The 18,846-nt window shown below is 37.0% G+C and overlaps 1 protein-coding gene and 1 non-coding gene across 2 annotated transcripts in view; both read right to left on the bottom strand.

Moving 5' to 3' along the window:
* Positions 1–828: 828 nt before the first annotated feature.
* The window catches only part of CLCA4 (chloride channel accessory 4), a 29,282-nt gene continuing 11,264 nt past the window's right edge, over positions 829–18,846 (bottom strand). Inside the window, exons 4-14 of the mRNA XM_033114309.1 lie at positions 18,504–18,612; positions 16,792–16,969; positions 16,247–16,465; positions 13,866–14,093; positions 10,185–10,362; positions 8,767–8,873; positions 6,126–6,341; positions 5,248–5,515; positions 3,169–3,339; positions 1,996–2,226; positions 829–1,434 (exon numbers count right to left, since the gene is read on the bottom strand). Coding sequence (XP_032970200.1) covers positions 1,013–1,434; positions 1,996–2,226; positions 3,169–3,339; positions 5,248–5,515; positions 6,126–6,341; positions 8,767–8,873; positions 10,185–10,362; positions 13,866–14,093; positions 16,247–16,465; positions 16,792–16,969; positions 18,504–18,612 — 2,327 coding nt within the window. The 3' untranslated portion in view covers positions 829–1,012. The remainder of the gene's footprint in view (positions 1,435–1,995; positions 2,227–3,168; positions 3,340–5,247; positions 5,516–6,125; positions 6,342–8,766; positions 8,874–10,184; positions 10,363–13,865; positions 14,094–16,246; positions 16,466–16,791; positions 16,970–18,503; positions 18,613–18,846) is intronic.
* Positions 14,848–14,951, bottom strand: LOC117027919 (U6 spliceosomal RNA). Its single transcript, XR_004424032.1, has one exon. It is a non-coding gene; the product is annotated as a U6 spliceosomal RNA (small nuclear RNA).

Here is an 18,846-nt window from a genome sequence, read left to right as displayed (position 1 = left end):
AGTGACTCAGTTTATATGGCTTTCATTTTGGTTTACTTCCAAACCAGCAAATACTTCCTGCCAAGGCTATATAATAGATAAGGATGAAAATGATGGATACTGATCTTCGTGCCTCTCCAGTTCCTCAGGGAACTGAACTATGGTGGTAAAACTGTGCGAAGTGAGACAACCAACAGTTGGAGGAACAAGGTAACCCTGTGCTTGCTTGTAAACTTGGACTTAGAAGTCCACCTACTCCATGAACGGAAATTCTGTTGGCACGGTGGTGGGCCCATAGTTACATGCTCGTGTTCCATTTTGTGTGCATCATTACTGTCTCTGGGAGGCCTGGCCATGGCTTACCACGTGAACCCGCTCTGCCCAACCTACATTCTCTCTTCAAGTGATTTCATTACTGTGGTTGTAAATCTTAGGCTACGACTCTGAGTGATAATTAAAATATTATGTTTTTAAAATTTGTTTTATCTGAAATATGTATGATTATTTTGAATTGAAATAAGGGAGTGTATGGTTTGACAGGTGGTAACTGACTTTTTATCTCCCATTTCAACGAATTGCAGTAAACATGACCTTATGCATGTTGTAGATAGTAGTATGTAATTGGAGACTTTGGGTCCAATAACATCAACTGGTATCCTTAAAACTTCTAAGACAAAATTTGTTTTTTCTCAAACATGCTTTATTTTCTTACACTTATATTTGGCTACTCAACTAGATAATTTTAACTTTTTGATAAAATTTGAAGTATCATTCTAGACAACTTTTGTATCAAATCATATACAACCTGGTATCAATATAACAAAAGATCTTTTTCATCAGTTTTTCTGGTAAACAAAATAATGAGTAAATAAAATTATAAAGCTTTAATATTGACTTACAATTTTTCAAATACCCCTGGAGGTTTATACTTAAAGTAACCCTTCTAGAACTAATAACATTTTTATGAGTTCATGATCACACAGGATGATTTTAAAAATTCAGAAATGTTCTTCACTTTTGTTGTTGATGTTTTTTAAAACCCTGTTGCAGGTCTGCTTGAATTTCTTTTCTTTTTTAAGATACAAATTGTGGTACTTAAAATAATGCTAACAATTACCACAGACCCAACCACTATTAACACCAAAGAAGAAATGCTAAGTCCAGAATTAGGATCATTTTCATCATCGCTTTCATCAGAATCTGCTTGAGGAATAAACAAAGCTACTTGTGCAATATTGGATACTTTTGATGTCAAATTGCTTTTATCCACACTTTGAATGGCAATGAATATGTGGGTTGCATTTTCTTCTGGGATACTTCCTCGTTTAAACACAAAGCTTTCCTTGGAGCTGGCCTCCTTTGGTAACAGATCAGTGGTGTTTATTTGCTGAGCATCATCAAAATTGTCTCTTAGATCCAGGATACTTCCACTTGTTCTGATGATATACTGTTTTACTAAGAAAAAAACGTTACAAGTAGTTTAGAAACTAGAGTATACCACATTATGTTCCTGTTTATTCAGTCTCCTCAAAAATATTGTTTACTTATGCTAAGCTTATTCTCACATCCAAAGCCTAACTAATTTTTCAATGTAAACTGAATTTTTATTTATTTTTATACTTTTAAAACTTTTATTTATCTTAAGTGTGTTTTTCCAGGACCCATCAGCTCCAAGTCAAGTAGTTGTTTCAATCTAGTTATGGAGGGCACAGCTTACAGTGGCCCATGTGGGGATCGAACCGGCAACCTTGTTGTTAAGAGCAGCGTTCTCTAAACAACTGAACTAACCGGCCATGCCTGAATTTTTGTTTTTAAACTGCCAAATACTACCTTCTTTGTTTGAAAGTGGGACCAGTTAAAATGTTTCATATTTGATTGATTCAAAAAATATCAAACTATAAAATGAATACTGAGTTATCAATTAAAAATTATTCTCCTCCCACCCACCCTTATGCCCTTTCTTTTTTGCATGAGCATGTCTCACTTAATTAACACCCCATGACATTTCATCCTTACCTTTTCCAACATCAAAGTCATCTCCCGGTGCTGTCCATGTTAGACTGATCATATCCCCATCAGGTGTGGCCTCGAGGTCTGTGATTTGACTTGGTGGGTACAGGTCAGGAAAGGGAAATGAAATGTTTGAAACCACAAATGCACCTCCAGTTGCTGTTCTGGTGAAACTCTCCAAGTTTGTCTGAGTATCCTCATCAATTTCAGGTCTTGGTGGATTCGCTTCAATTTTCCCTGCATTAAAAATTTCCTTGTTTATAATGAGCACAACAGTACTTATAATGAGCCCAATGGTATTTTCAATTGAAATTCCCATCTCACTTGTCTTTGTTGTTGTTGGTATGTATACACAGTCACATTTTACTAAGTTTGGTGACAAAGTCATAAGCATCCAATTGGTGGGAGCAGTTTTTTCTTTAGCATCCCGACCAGGATGTTGTAGGATATAACTGGATAATAAATTGCTTTGGAATTAAGGCTACCCTGAAAGGGAATAATGTTATATAATTCTATATATGCTTTTTTTTTTTTAAAGGAATTTCTTTATTTCCCAAATTATCTGTTAGCTGGGAATAAACCTGGGGAAATTGCTACTGGTTCCCTTCCAGCCACTTGTGCCAGATTCTTCCCATCCTCCCTGCTGCAAATGCTATGAAATAATACTTCAGTTTATATTCCAATTGTCAACAGAAAACCCCTGACAGTCATAAGAGACAAGACAAAGGAAAGTTAACAAGGAATGCATTCTTAATCCTTATCATCACCTTGTTCAATACACTTTTTCTTTTAACTTAATAAAAATATTCGAAATAAATTTATGTATCTTTTATAGTATATGGATTCTAAAGGATAAAATCTGTCACTGCCTTATACTTAGGTACATAACATATTAGCCTGTTTCCTTCATCTTGAGCTGAAAATCTTCCATATTATTGTTGATATAGGTAAAGTGCTCCAAGCTAATATAATAATCGCTGACATTTATTGAATGCTTACTAGATGCCAGACACTGCACCAAAGCTTAGGTTGTTTGGGGGCAAACCCCAGTCTGACTGAGAACTTCATTATAGAAATGGGAAAAGCTGTACTTTGAGTTCTGAATGTTTGAAGCTTTAATCATATCAATTCACGATTATTTCAGTCAGCGCTGGGTTTCAGATATCATGAATTACTCACCATCCACTACCCAGCCTGGTATATATGCAGCTCTATTCGGTGGATGCCTCAAGTTTCGTGTGACAGCATTTGCTCCTCCATGGGCGCGTACTTTTAAGCTATATCTTCCATTTTCTGAATATGCTGTAAAATATCTGGAGTAGACCCCATCATCCTTGAAAGTATCAGCACCTTGTTATAGACATTAAGGAATACATTATCATTATAAAGAAAAAGATAAATGTATGCGTTTTCTAAGCCAAACTTGTGGCCTTTATAGGCATATCCCTTGGACTGGGCTCCCTATTTTGTGATTGACCTTTTGGGGAATATTTCCATTATGTTCTATCAACCAGTATCTTGTTAAATTGGTTTCCTTGATATATATATACATAAATATTATATATAACATGTATAATATATATTATATATAATATGTGTATTATATATTATTTTATAATATATATATTACAAACATTTATACCTGTGTGTAAAAAAATCCCTTCACCTTATCAATTTTTTTGCAGATTATTATAGTACTCTTCTGACCGTTTCTCAGCCAAATGGTTTGGTTGAAGCTCCTAGTTTATCTAAATACATAATTGTGTCTTCTCTCTCTTCAAATCGGAAGAATACCCACTAAAGAAAAAGTATCTTTGCATAGGATTTAATTCTCACTATAGTCACTTACTTATTTTGACTTATCTTCATCCACCCCTTTTTATTTAATCCTCACCTCTTGCTCTGTGATCCATTCACTCCCTAATCTGATAGTGGAAAGACCCATCTATTATTAGAATAAACAATCGGGGGAGTTCAGGAATATTGTACCATAAGTATATTTCTTGATATCACAGATACTGCAGTTATTTGTTAAATTGCAAACATATTTCTCAGAGCAGTTAATATTCTAAGACAGAGGTTCTTAAAATAAGGTCCTTGGACCAGCAGCATCTGCACGTCTTTCAATTGTACTAGGAATGCAAATTTCTTAGACCTAGAGAAGGGCCCAGCATTCTGTGTTATAACAAGCCCTCCGGGTGATGCTTTTGTGTGCTAAAGTATAAGAACCCCTGCTCCAAGTCATTGATAATCACCAATGCAGTCTCAGGTAAAGGCATTCCAAATTAGCTAAGTCGCTACCTGGTAAAAACCTTGAGAAATGACAAGATGCAGGTAAATTTTAATGTAGCATGGAAAGGGTTGGGAGGAAAGGAAGAGTGAGGAGATAGTTGAGAAAACTATTTTCACATCAGGGGAAGGCATTGAGGTACACCAAAGAATAATTTTACCTTCTAAATGTTTCACAGGGCCAACGCTTGTTGATGAGAGGATTATAAATTGACTGAATTAATTACATTGCAAAAGATACTGATAGAAATCTGTGATAATTCAGATGTCTACCAAACTGGTTTTTTCCTTGCTCACGGAGCTCTCAAAAGAAGGTTTAGTTCCCAGAATAATCCAGAGTCTGGGAAAAAGCTCTTTAAGTACCACTCACCCGTACAGACCAGGGAGACAGCATGTGCAACAGTGTCTGTTTCCTGCCAGTCTGACCTGGTATCTGGTGCCCTGGTGAGGTCGCCTCCTCTCTTGCCGCAGTTCTGCCTGCCCTTGGGCCTCAGTTCCCAGGACTATTTTTGCACTTCATTCCAGCTGTTGGGAATTACTCTTGCCTGTCCCTGTTTCCCTGTCGGGGGGCCCAAGTTCTACTATTTAACCCCCTATGGCTGCTGTGCTTCACTGTCTCTGTCCAGATTTTCTTCGATGATGTGCCCCTAAGAAAAACACTTGTTCAGAATTCTTAATGCTGTCTTCAGTCTCCTGAAAGAGACCTTCCTATCTGGTGATAGACATTGCTTGTTCAGATGGCAAACAATAGTAACAGTAAATGACATTTATTTAGTGCTGCCACGTGCAAGACACTTGCTAATCACTTTGAAGGTTTCACCTGGTTAGAATTTCCTGCTGATGCTGGTATTCATCCATACTCGGCATCAATTCTTCTGATGTCTTTCACTGCCCCACACGGCCACAGGGACCCATAACACATTCCGAGTCGTGAAACTATAGGCTTATTCATTAAAAACTGTGAATTACCTGCACCATTATCCAAAAGTTCCAGAACTTCTGTTTTTCCACTACTTGATTCAATGAATGCAGTCACGTTGGCTCCAAGAACGGGTATATACCCTTGTAGAACTTCTGCATAAACAATCATTGGGCTGGGGAAGCTGTTTGTATCTTTATTCATTTTAGCATTCACTGTGATTGGAGGTACAGAAGAATTTGCTGCCCGGGAATTAACTGTTATAGTTAATGTTTCTGGGTTTCTTTGGGCTTGAAGACTGTAAGTCCAAACACCCACCTAAAAATTCAATGGAAATATAGTCAGTATCCAAGACCAAGCTATTTTCTGTGTTTCCATTACGTAACTCTAAAGCAAATCTTATAAATGTGTTACAGAATAAATAGGGTTTTGAGATTTTTGAGTTATTTTTAAGGTAAAAGGAAGAGAGTAAAGGCAGTTTGGACAGGGTATCCTGGCTATTGTCATGATGGTGTCCACATTTTGTGCAATCTCAGCTGGGAAAAATAAGTTCTGGAAAGTTTGCCTTGGTCTTGGCCTTATTCTTTGACCTTGGAGTTCACAGATTCTAGAATATGATCCGTTAATGCTAATAAGGAATGACTAGCTACACATCAAGTTGCAAAGAGTGTCCCTACACATTGCCTCTTTAAATCATTCTTAGCCTACCTAATTTTTTCCCTTTTCTTCCTTCCTCCAATGCATAAGTCCTTTTATCCTTTTTTCCTGCCACCATAATTTTCAAGACCCTACAGGCATAGAAAGTACATTGTATTTTATCTTAATTTTGAAGATGATACAAGTATTGGCACTCACACTTATGAGGTTAAACAATGTATTTTCAGCTATGCAACAAATTTACGAGGAAATCAAAAAGCTGATTGCTTACCTTTGCAGTTCCTGGAACACTGAGATAGGCCATTTTGGAAACTGAGTCCTCTATGAAATTTCCCATTGATTTTCCACTAGGATCCCAGAGAGAAATGATGGGACGGTTTGTGCTCCACGTGACGAGAAAGAATGTGTCCTTTCCCACGGTGCTGTCAATGATTACAGTGCCGTTCAGCCAGGGATTGCTGGTGAGGATTAATCCCTTACTTTCAAGCTGTTTAAATATATTTTTAAAATTAATAATGGGAGGAAAGTGTAATTTTATTCTTAATTCTGTTTTTCTTTTTTAACATGGTTCTTAATTTCTGGCCTGAGAACAAGCTTTTATAGGGCATACTGCGTTAGGTTTATGATCTCTCTGGAAGCTAATTGGGATGTGACAGTTAGTCAGAAAGTGTGGAGATACAGGGTCTGAGGAAAGGACAGAGTATAATAAAAGCACCAGAGCAGGTGAATGTGTTTTATAGTTGGAGACATGGCCCTATTATTTTTTCCCCAGTTGCTTTGGTGAACACCCACCTGAGGCTTTAGCATTAAAGGGTACTACAACCTCAAAGAAGAAATAACTGTAGGGTGTGTGTGTGTGTGTCCCTCAGTTTACCCATCTTCACGATGATCTAAAAGAAAATACCTATTGCTGGTGGTTAGGGTATTTGAGCAGAGACACAATAAGGTGAGGCCTCAAGAGAGAAAATCAGGACTAGCAAATAATGAGACAAGCACTCATGGGTATGTTCTGATGTGAAATCTTCAAATAATTTTTCACACATGATTGAGTGAGTAGCACTGGGCAATAAGCATGTCCAACAAGAGTGTAAAGTGAACAAAACGATGTCTATGAAGGTTGGAATCCTGAGAAGACAAGTGAAAGTTAGGACCTTTCTCTAGGAGGTGCTTCAAAGAAAGTTTTTCAAGTTTTTGTGGATGTCTCTTAGTCAAAGAGAGCCAACTTTATCCACTGACCAGGAAGGTGCTTTCTACAGATGTGTCATTTGAGGAAAGGATGGGAAATCCCTCTTCTACTCAACCCAGTCCTAAGCCAAAAATATCTTCATTTCAGTGCTGAGAGAAGGGAATGAATTCTATCATTGGAACATCATTGCCATGACAAACATCTTAGTTATATGTTAAGTGGACATGTCTTTGAGTGGACAAAATATTATTATCAAGTTAAATGTGAATGTGAGTGATTTTTTTTAGACTCCACATCAGGAAAGTGTAAGACAATTAGGAGGCTTTGGCTACGTAGTAGTAGGAGGGGAAAATAACTGAGTGAAGAATGGGACGCAATTTTTCCTCTGCATTCTGTCTGCCATTTTAAGTGAGGGGAGCAAAACCTTCTTTCTTCCCCTTCCATACCATTTAAAAAGTCCATTCTCAAAATTCTGAGCACTTCCTGCATGCAAATATCTCTTTTTCTGGCTGATTCTCCACATTCTGCTCTTACATTTCAAAATTCCTTTGGAATATTCCATTTTAATGTCCCACCATCCACTAAAAATTACTAAGGTTAAAACAACACAAAATAGTATTCTCAAAATCACTTCTCCCACCTTACTTGTCAATTTTAGACAATAGTATCATCATTTTCTAAGTCAACTGGATTGACATCCTCATAAATTAGCTTTATTCTCCTTCAGTTTATTCTTTATATGCTGCCAAACTAGATTCCAGACCAATTTGTAATCTGTTTGTAGGGTGAAGCTACAAACCAGATCTTTAAATCAATTGGCACATATATTCCTAACCCTGCATCCTATAACTTATATGCTCTTCATTGTTGGAGAGTTGAGGAAAATAGGTTTGTTTACATGATCATGTCAGTGTTAATGTAGGCAGTGACTTGACGATCTGGAAGATGGAAGACACATATTCACATAAAGTGTCATGGTGAGAATGGATAAAGTCTTAGTGGGAATGGATGTAGATAGAATTTTGTAAAAAGTATTTTGAAGGAAACAGTTGGTGTTGACATTTTACATGGGCCATGAATGAAGAATCAAAGTTTAGTCAAAGTTTTAGAATCTAACAGAAAATGGGAGTGTTATTTAAACATGGATGAAAACAGGAATTGAGTTGAAGAGACGTGAATAAAATAGACAACCAGTGAAAAGAGTGGTTGAAGAGGTAAAGGAAACCCTACATTTTTAGATATGCATGATTATTCACTCTGTTTAGGAAATTTATTTCCAAGATACTTTCCTTCCATTTTCAAGCCAGGTTCTTGAGTTTGTTCATCTAACTTAAATTTATTTCACAGCAGATAAGGGTGGGGGAAATCTTGGAAGCATGAGGTTTTTTCATGCATTCATAGAAAAATGGAGGCTACACTATTGAACAAAGTCTACTTTTTATGGAAAATTTAACATTATTAGGTTTTGATCTTATCCCTTAACCAAACTCTATGGGAAAAGAAAAAGAAAAAAAAAAAGTCTGCTATTTCATTACTTACTTCACTGTTTTATTACTTAATTTGGTCATAGCTAAGCAATAATTTCTATCTTACATTGAAGTTTTGATTTTAATTAAAAAGTTACTTTGAGAAAAATATAGAATTCAAAACTTAAATAACAACCAAATTACTTTTCTTGATTATGATTAAATGCAAACACAAAAACCTGAGGAGTGGGAACTCTGACCTGAAGAGACTGCTGGGAAATGTCCGTGTTTCCTGATGCAAGGGCCCCAAAAGCATCAATGAGGCCGTTGTTTTGGGCTTTATCTGAGGAATAAAGATGGCTTCCTCCTAAAATGTAAATACATAAACTAGGTTGCTTTCTAGAAAATAAGTACTTATCACATTTTAGTGATTTTAAGGTAACAAATAATCAAAATAATAGTTTCAGTATATATTACTAAAATAGGCCAAAACCCAATAGGTGTAAAGATAAACTCTGAAATGTTAACTTAAAAATGTCAGAACCAGGAAGTGTAAGCTACCTTTATACTTCATTTATAGAAATCTCAGCTGGCTAAAATGTATCAAATAGTCACAGAATACAAAAACAAAACAAAACAAAAACCCAAGACGTTACAATTCCATGTATTAAAGCTCACAGATTTCACATAGCCCGTTAGGGGAATCATTCACTTTTATTTAATATACTGTTCTAATAATATTGGCTTCAGATTTTCCAGCCAGAGTAGATCAGAATCAGAAAATTAGAATGGTTAAAGTGCTGCTATATTGAGGTATCCTGACAATGGCGAGATAGAAAAACTGTAAGCCATGGAGACAAGTCCGAAAAATCACTACTTTTTGGGGGCTACTTGGGATAGAAATGAATTTTACAATGGACATGAAAGCACTTTGAAACAATGGGAGTTTGCACAACTAATCACTATAATAGCAAGTGTATATTTGGTAACATTAGAAGCCAAGTCAATATAAGAACTGATATTCATAATGTTATAAATTATATATTTTCTACTGTGTTTAAGAAGGCATTGAAAACATGTGGTCCATTTTCATCACATGCCTCATATCTAAGATAACAACTACCAGAGTAAATGTTTATCTAGAAACTTCTTTGTTATTTAGATCTATTCAGCCTGAGCTTCTGTTAATCCCCTATCCTTGCAGCCTAAGTAAACTGTTCTGGATTTCACACTATCCCTCCGTGTACCTTGCATTATCATTTCAACCTGAATTTTTTTATGCAGGATCTGATCATCTTTTCTACCCTCTTCCCCTTCAAAGAAATTCAACATCTTATTCAAGGCCCAGCTTAGAATTCACCTTGTCTCTAGTGCCTTCTTTCCCCGACTACACAACCCTGGGAGAATTACTGGCTTCCACTGCTCACACAGTGCTTGACTTCTATATATTCCTCTTGTTATGAAGGAATGTTATCTGATTATGCTATCTGACTAGTAGTTTTATTTGTCTCTCCAGCCAGCTGGACTCTGAGCACCTTGAGAACAGAGCTCAGTCTGGTTTAACTGGTCCCTAACTCCTGGCACAACAACAACAGAGCTCAAAAGAAGTTGATGAGTTGTCACCCTCTAAACTTATGCATTGCTATCAAAGAATTAGAGTATATGGGTCATATGTTACCTGTTATATTGGGCATTTGTGTGACTGCTGTATCAGCATCTGGTCCCAAAGCAATAAAATGAATGACAGCCCCACTCTTCTCCACTTCAGCAAGACAGTTCTTTGCAGTGCTGTCCTCCCCATCACTCAGCAGCACTATTTCAGATCCATTCAGTTGTTCATTTCGTTCGCTCATTACCTGCAAACATAATCAGAGCATAATTACCAGATATTCCTAGATCAAATGGATTTATAGGAGATTAGAAAAAAATGAACAGGGAAAATAAAATTGTGCAGAAAGAAGCGATGGCTTCTGTTTAAAAAAGATAGAATCTGCAACTACCAACCCCTAGGGGAACTTAAACACACCTGTATTTTCTGTCAATCTGCTGTACAGAGTGTTTGCTCACGGGAAGTAGTGTGGGAGCAGGGCTTTGGAACGTGCTACTTCAGTTAAATGACAATGACATCTCAGTCTGGGGAAGTCAGGTCAACCGGACACCAAAAATGTAATCACAGAATGTGGCAGTGAATAGTTCTCTTGTTTCTTTGACCAGACTTCCCTCTTCAGTATATAAACAGTTAACTGCATTGAAATCCACCTCAACATTAAACAAAAGCAAACAATAACAACAACAACAAAACAACTTAATGATTCCAAATTTGGGACCCCTCGGTATGCTTGCAGAGAAAATATAGAGAAAGTTCTAAGCAGGTCAAGGTTAGGGATCTTGTCATACAACTTTTATTTTATCTTTAAAAGTAACAAGCACAAAACTATGTTGGTGATGCTCAGAGAATGCATGAATTGTATTTATTGAGTTCTATTTCTGGCTTGAATCCTTTTCCTGTAACGTCAAATAGTTTACACTCAGAGATCTGAATCTAGACTCCTATATAAAATGATCAAGAGAATTTATCACAGGATAGTAACTATATTTCATCTTCTCTGACAGGTTTAATTGGTGGTGGCTTCTTTACACCATTTTGAGAAAGTGAGTCTAGGCTAAGAGGAACAAATGCCAGATTATCAGTGGCTTTCATAGACGTGGAGCGGAGCTGTGTGTACATTTGCAGAAAAGGGTTTGGAATGTAGAAATCCCTAATAAAACTGGGGTTAGGGAACATGACCAGCCTCATTTCAATTTTTTCATGTTTTGAGGCAAAGAATGACTATTATGTATGTTGCAATATAAGAGAAATATTCTCTGACATGCATTAAAACAAAACTGGAAAATAGGAAATGCTTTTATACATTTACAGCATTTATACAGCACCCCTCCCCCACATTCCTCCTACACATTTGATCGCAAAATGAAGATCCAAAGATGAAGTAGAGTTAGCTCTTCTTCACCTCTCCCTTTCCTGTATTAGTTATTCGCTGAGCACTTACTATGTGTTAGTCACTGTCCTGGCTGCTGGAGATTCAACAGGAACTACATCGTTCCTGAATTTGTAAACAGACAGGAATTAAATTTAAAATATTTACTGAGATGTAAGTGAGAGACTAAAGAGATATACAGATGAGTGACAAAGACACAATATATTCTGTAGTTCAAGAGAAACAGCACAACAGTGCAGTGCTACCTGTTGGGGAACATTTGCTGGGTGTTAAATGTATTTTATACAACATCTCTTTTGAGTCTGAGCTCCCAATATGTCCCTGGATCATTACCCTACTACCTGTAATTTATTGTATCTAGGGCAACCAGAATCGTCTTCCTAACGCATGAATTGATTATCAGTCACTGATACTTAAAACCCTTCAGTAGCTTTTTGTTGTGCTTAAAATACAAACCTTTTATATGTATTTTTTAAGCTTTGAAATATGTAGCCATTGTCTACCTGCCAACCACATTCCATACCCCCCTCATTCGTCAAATTTCAGTGCCACTAGCTTCTATCAGTTCCTAGAATAGTCTTGTTCTTTCCCACCTCTTTCTTAAGGGACTTTATACTTTCCTTTCTGGCTGAAACCACTGGCTCTTTCTCATCCTTCACATCATAGCTTAAATGTTGCATTGCAGAGAGGGCCTCAGTGTGCTCTCTACCTAAATTAGGCAGTACCCCTCTTTTCTCAGCTACTCTTTCACATCACCCTGTTTGATTCCACAATCTACAATTATTGTTTTTATTCCTTTATTTATCAATGTATTATCTGTTCCCCACTGAAACAGCATTCACAACAAGAACAGAGGAGCTTTGCTTGGCAAATAAATACATGTTCAGTAAATTATAGTATATGTTTGCTGCCTACTTCCTACAATAAATATATATTGAATAAATTAAAACATGAACCACCCTATGTGCTAGCTTTCATTGCCCAATTTTACCAATGAGGTAATTGATGACTATATAGACTATATAGAGATGAAGACTCATGCTTAGGGTCACAAAGCTAGTAACTGATAACTGGAGTTTGAACCCACGACTTAACATTACACTAAAAGCTACACTAAAATGCCATGCAATTCAGAAATGAGAGAGATTTAATAGTGTTAGAAATCTAGGCTCTTGTAAAAAAGGAGGAAATGCTACATGAAAGAGCATGGATTTTGAAGAATTGGTAGAATCTTAACACACAAAGATGGAAGGAAGGAAACATTGTCGGCAGAGGACTTGCTTGGGCAAAGGTAGCGAGGCTGTTAGGACACGGTGGGCTTGGAGAAGGCTGTGTGCTGTCAATTGGTCAGAGCATAGAGCATCAGAAGGGGAAAACGGACGAAAATGGATGGAAATCATGAGAGAGCTGTTTCATTGACGGGGGAGAGACTTTTGAATAACATCAGACTGGGGAATTCAGACTTAATTTTATAGATTGTGAGAGGGAAGTGAAGATTTCTAAGCAGGAAAATGACACGTTTGATATTAAGTATAAGCTTAAGACGACACGCTGGGAAAACACAAGATTTATAATAATAGTTGCGAGTTACATATTTACTATGTAATATATGAATATTGTTTAAGTATATTAATATATCATATCATTTAACTCTCATAATAATCCTATGAGGTAGGCATTCTTATTTTCCTCTCTTTCAGTTAAGGCATTGAGCGTCCGAAGATACTGAAAGCATTGCTGAAGATCATACATGAGTAGCTGGGAAATAGCAGAGCCAGGACTCTGATGTCAAAACTCGCGTTCTAACCAGTATCCCTTACATAAGACCGGCTCTTATATTAACTTTTGCTCCAAAAGACGCATTAGACTTGATTGTCCGGCGAGGTCTTATTTTCGGGGAAACACAGTAATAGTCCCCACTATATCTGCTTTAATAGATAAACATTAGACTGCCCTAACTGAACCTCACAGAAACTGAAATGAGGATTGGCCCAACGTGGTATCATACCAGACATGTAAGTTGATTCATTGCCTTAAAAGGTGATGAATTATGCAGCCAAAACACACTTAGTTAACTAGCATTTATTGAGTACTGACTATTGCAATGTGAAAAGACAAAGTCCCTGACCTATCGGGCTTAGACTCCAGTGGCATTTTCACAGGAATGTATTCACCCATCAGTTTATTTATTGATTCACTGATCCATTAAAAAAATCATCAAGTGGATTTTTTTTATGTTCTTAATCCTGTATTTCTTAGAATTAGTTATGTTAATATTAGTGAGCAAGTATGTGTAGCAGCACTAATAGAAAAATGTCCTAACAATAGAAAACAAACTATACATGCAGTATGATTTTCACCTGGAATCCTGCTTGAATTCCAGCGCAGATGGATGTTCCTCCATTAGCTGCTGTAGGCAAGCTCTTCAAGAGGTTGTTTCTTTTGTCATTGCCTGTTATTTGGATTAGCTTGCTTTGAATTTTGGCAGTACTATCAAAGTGCACCATCCCCACCCAGGATCCGTTTTCAATGGTCTGCAGCAGGAAATGTTTTGCAGCTTGATTCATTCGATTTAGACGGTCAGAAGTCTGAATGAAATGGACAAAGAAAAAAAAAAAGCTAAGTGGTTTTCCACTGGAAAATAGTAGCATATCACAAAGAATGAGTAAACAGAATTTGTTAAAGAAAGCATTTGGTGTTAAAGCAATTATTTGTTAATTGATGAAATTAAAAAATACAGTGATGTGTATTATGAGACACATATAATCTAGTAAGGAACACAGGCTTTTAACTAGAGGTCATTCTTGGCTGCTTAGCACCCAAATTACAGTTGGAGTTTGTGGGGAGTATTGGGTTGGAATTGCAGGGTGATGACACATACCTTAGAGATGTCTCAAGTACTCCTGGGGTCCTCTGTCCCATTTGTATCAAGATGAAACCACTCCCCGGGTTCCCCAGTATCAAACCAGACTAGCATGGACCCCGCAACTAGAGACTGAAATCTCCCCATCCACTGGAGACGAGACAACTCAAAAGTTGAAACTTGCTCGAGCTGCAGTTAAATTCTGAGAGGACCAGCTACTACCTCTTCTGCTCCTAAAATCTCCCCACCACTTCTGCACCAATGGATTAATTGGAATTGGTTCTTGGGTAACCCATTCATCCCTCTTTCCTAGGTGAATGCTCAGGATGTAAGGAAGCCTTTTCACACATTTGTCTTTTGCAGTCCCTCAACACCAACTGATTTGTAGTACCTCCCCTTAATACATGCCCAAATTTCCCTCGGACCTTCCTAGAACCAAGTCACAGTGGGAACTACATCCCCATCTTTTTTTTTTTTTTTTAAATATGGAACGCTGCACGAATTTGCGTGTCATCCTTGCGCAGGGGCCATGCTAAGCTCTGTATCGTTCCAGTTTTAGTATATGTGCTGCCGAAGCGAACACTACATCCCCATCTTTGAGGCCTCTCTCTGACACTTTATTTTACCTTTGATCCTGGCTCTGCCTGCACCCTGTCTAGGGGTGACTACTCATCTCTTGATCAGGAATGTCATCTCTCCCCCAGGACACTTCCTAGAACACTTCTATGTCCTGGTGTCTAGCACTTTGATGCTCTTTCAGAAACCCTGTGCTATTGTGATTTATTTCATTCAGCTCTATCACTGTCTACCCTTTTCATTAACCACACAATCCACCATTTGTTGGAAACATTATTCCTGATCTTTAGCATGCTCAGTCCTGCCTCCAATGTGCTGTCCTTCTGGGTGCCTTACCACATTACGTCTGCTCATCCGCAGTCCATTTATTGCAACAGTTATTATTGAGCACCTATGTGTGATAAACCCTTTTCTAGGCAAAGGGGATACAAAGATGAGTAAGACATGGTTTAAAGTGGTAGAGGACATGGTTCCTAGAGGATCTGGTTCCAAGTACTAGAGGAGTGTCTAGTCTAATGGGAGAGAAATGTGTAATTTTAGTACAATATACAGTAATAGAGGTTTGCACAGTTCATTGTGGGAGATCAACAGAAGGGCCTTCAGCCCAGCTTGGAAGACCAGTCCGCCTCCTGGAAGAAGTGGGTGCCCGTACCAAATTTTGAAGGATGAGAATGTGTTAACTAGGTGATGTGGAAGGGATAGAAAGTTTTCTCCATGCAACTGTAAACCTTTCAAGGATATGGATCTCTATTTCTAGCGCCTAGAATAATGTCTCCCATTTACTAAATGGTAGTAGAAGGAATGAATGGCTGAATCTGACTATATCTTCTTCATGGTGATGCTTTTTGTTTGTGTCTTTGATTATGAAGAGGTCATTTATATAGATGATAAATAAAATTGATTTGGAATGAAGTTCAGCAATCCACTCTATCCTCATTTCTGTCAAGTATTTCCAGTAGATAAAGGGAGCAGCAGGTAAGAAAACATTTCCATATTTCAGTCTTCTGCTCTGATCTTCTAACTAAATCTTTACTGTTGGGCCTAAAAGTCCTCCTCAGTAAACTCTCCATTTTCTGGGAGAAAAAAACGAGACTTTTAGGTTAGGTGTTTTAAACTCTATTGCTATCCTTCTTTCATTACAATATTCACTGCCTCTCCTGAGGTCCTGATTACAGGAAGTGATGGGACTTATGCCACCATGAAATTTCGAACAACCCAAGTAAAGACAGTGTTCAGAGCGTTCTTAGGCATTAAATCATCCACTAGTCACTACATCCAGGAAAAATGGGACCATGAACTTACACTCATGCTTCCAGACTTATCAAGAACTAAGCACACAATTCTTTCACTGATCTGCAGCAATGAGAAGACAGGTGAAGGGGGCGGTGCCACCATAGGTGTGGTGTTTTTTAAATCCTCAGAATTACTGATCACCTCCCAGGTGCTTCTCAAATCGCACATTTTGTTTTGTAGGGTTGGAGCTTCTCGGTTATGGGTTTCTTCATTGCAGAATCCAACGACCTAAAAGGTTAATAAAATGAAAAAAAGTTTTATATAGGATGCATTTGAAAAGTAAACTACAAATTTGAAAACAATTTCTGCTCTGCAAATATGTTGTTTATTTAATGAAGTCTGATTCATTAGGAATCATAATAGTAAGGTGGATTTTCAGGAATAGTAATAATAAGTAACACTAATTCAGTGCTTACTATGTGCCAATCAATGTTCAAGGAACTATATATTAATATATATAATCCCTCAGGTCACCTGCATAGACATTTTATGAACATGATAACATGTCCTTTGATTATAAATATACGATATGTAGTAGAAATTGACATACTTACAGAATCAATACCTTGCATAAACATTATGGATGTCTTTGCAGTTTGAATTTTATCAGGGAAGAACTGACAATCTTTTTCATACAGTTTTGTCTTAGAATCAATTCTGCATTTATTAATTGAACAGCTGTTTCCTTGACACTTATAAACTTTATTTGTACCGGTAATGCCTTTGGAACACCTGAAAACATGTGACAGTTAGTCTTTGAGGCAACCTAACCATTAACATTTAAAAAAAAATGTAAATGTCCATTCTTAATGATCCTTATATCAAGGATTTTATTCTTACGTGTGTATCACACACATCCTATTTTGAAAGCAAAGTTGAAGGGTTTCTACCAGAGGAATTTTCCAAGAAATTTCAGAGGGAAATTTTAAGTGGGATCTCCAGTATATACAATGGCTGAGTTCTTTACTGAGACTAACGTTGCTGCTGACCTGCTTACACTAATGGCTGTAAGCTCCCCTTTTCCAAACATCTCTCCTGGTAGCCTTGTGGTGGTTAAATGCGTTGCAGACATCTGAACAAGGCAACTTCTGAAACCATTTACTTTGGGTATCACCTTAGCTTAAAGTTCTTTGTAGATTTCTTTTCAAAGAAGATATACCCAAAAGAATGGGATGTGGCGTAACTATAAGTGTTTTGATTATTCAAGGAGCATTTTTATCCAAAAGGAAATGTGGCTTTAAGGAAAGACTGAGGTACTGCCTAGGACAGTAAAGAATGGTGGCAGCATTTTAGATGCATGTTTTATTGCATGGAATTGGCCACAGGTTGCAGTGATATAGCAAACGTGCTGGGATGTGAATATATCCCATCTTTTCAGTGTGTTTCCAGTTCAAATTTCATTCAGTCATTCAGGGAGTCTCCTACATATATGAATGCTTCTACTGTCCCCAAAGTTAGTGAATATAATGATGTTATCTATACTAACAATCATGATGAATTTTCTGCAGCAGACACTAGACATTTAGGGGGATACGATGAAAACAGATATAATCAATATAATACTCTTTAAAATACATGTCCTGAAACTGGTGTTACGGGCTGATGAAGGGCCTTCTTTGAAATCATGCATCATTCAGTTTGTACATTTTTGATAAGTCCCCAGCCCCATCTAAGATGGGTTAAACTGATGGCACACAATTTTAGATGGATTTCCCCCAACTATTCTCCTCTCTTGACCGTACAACCAAGAGCATTATCCGTTATTACTGTGATGTTAGATTGGTATTTTAAAATGAATTTTTATAAATCGCAAGAAATTCCTGTTTGGCTCCTTGAAGCTGTTTGATTTCTTACTCAGCCCACAGTTACCACTATTTATTAAGAATTTGTTTCATTCTTATGCAAAGTAAATGATTTTGATCTCTCAGCATGTAGTATGGGTCTTTACACAGAACACAACTTTAGCGTAAATGAGTTCTGGCAGCCATGGAGGAGAGATATTAAAATATGTCAACTTGACTTCCAAATGTTCTTGGATGTTATGTGTACTTTAAATTGGCCACCAGCTATTTTGAGATACATTTACTAAAACAAAACAAAACAAAACAAAACAAAACAAAAAAACCCCGGAAAAGTACTGTATGGAGATATAGCCTCTATTATCTGTATTGGGATAAAATGAATGATTGGCAGTTCAAGGAAATCAAACTAAGGGAAATAGGAAGTGACAGACTGAAGTAATTTAAGAAAATTTAAATGGTCATGCCTCGTTGCTTCAATTTTTTTTGACTTAGCGCTGTAGAAACGCTGGTTATCGTTGTACTCATCAAACACTCCCCAGCGGAGATGGGCCCACTCGTGGACAAACAGTTTATCTGTGGGAAAATATTTCAAATACATGATCATAGTTCAAGTGACAAAATTTGTCCTTCAAATAGTTTAAGAAATCTTTTTTAAAATAAGATATATTTAGGTTTTAAATCACTGCCAATATTTATATTTTTGTTTATAAAAAAGCATAGAGCATTACATTGAATTATAGTATGTTATATAGTATATTATCTTTTTATTCTACAACGTGTTAAATCAATGAAACATTTATTATGTCT

This window comes from Rhinolophus ferrumequinum, chromosome 9 (genome assembly GCF_004115265.2).
Source record: "Rhinolophus ferrumequinum isolate MPI-CBG mRhiFer1 chromosome 9, mRhiFer1_v1.p, whole genome shotgun sequence".
Classification (NCBI taxonomy): domain Eukaryota; kingdom Metazoa; phylum Chordata; class Mammalia; order Chiroptera; family Rhinolophidae; genus Rhinolophus; species Rhinolophus ferrumequinum.
Note: the sequence above shows the minus strand (reverse complement) of the source record. Positions and strands in the feature narration are given on the sequence as shown.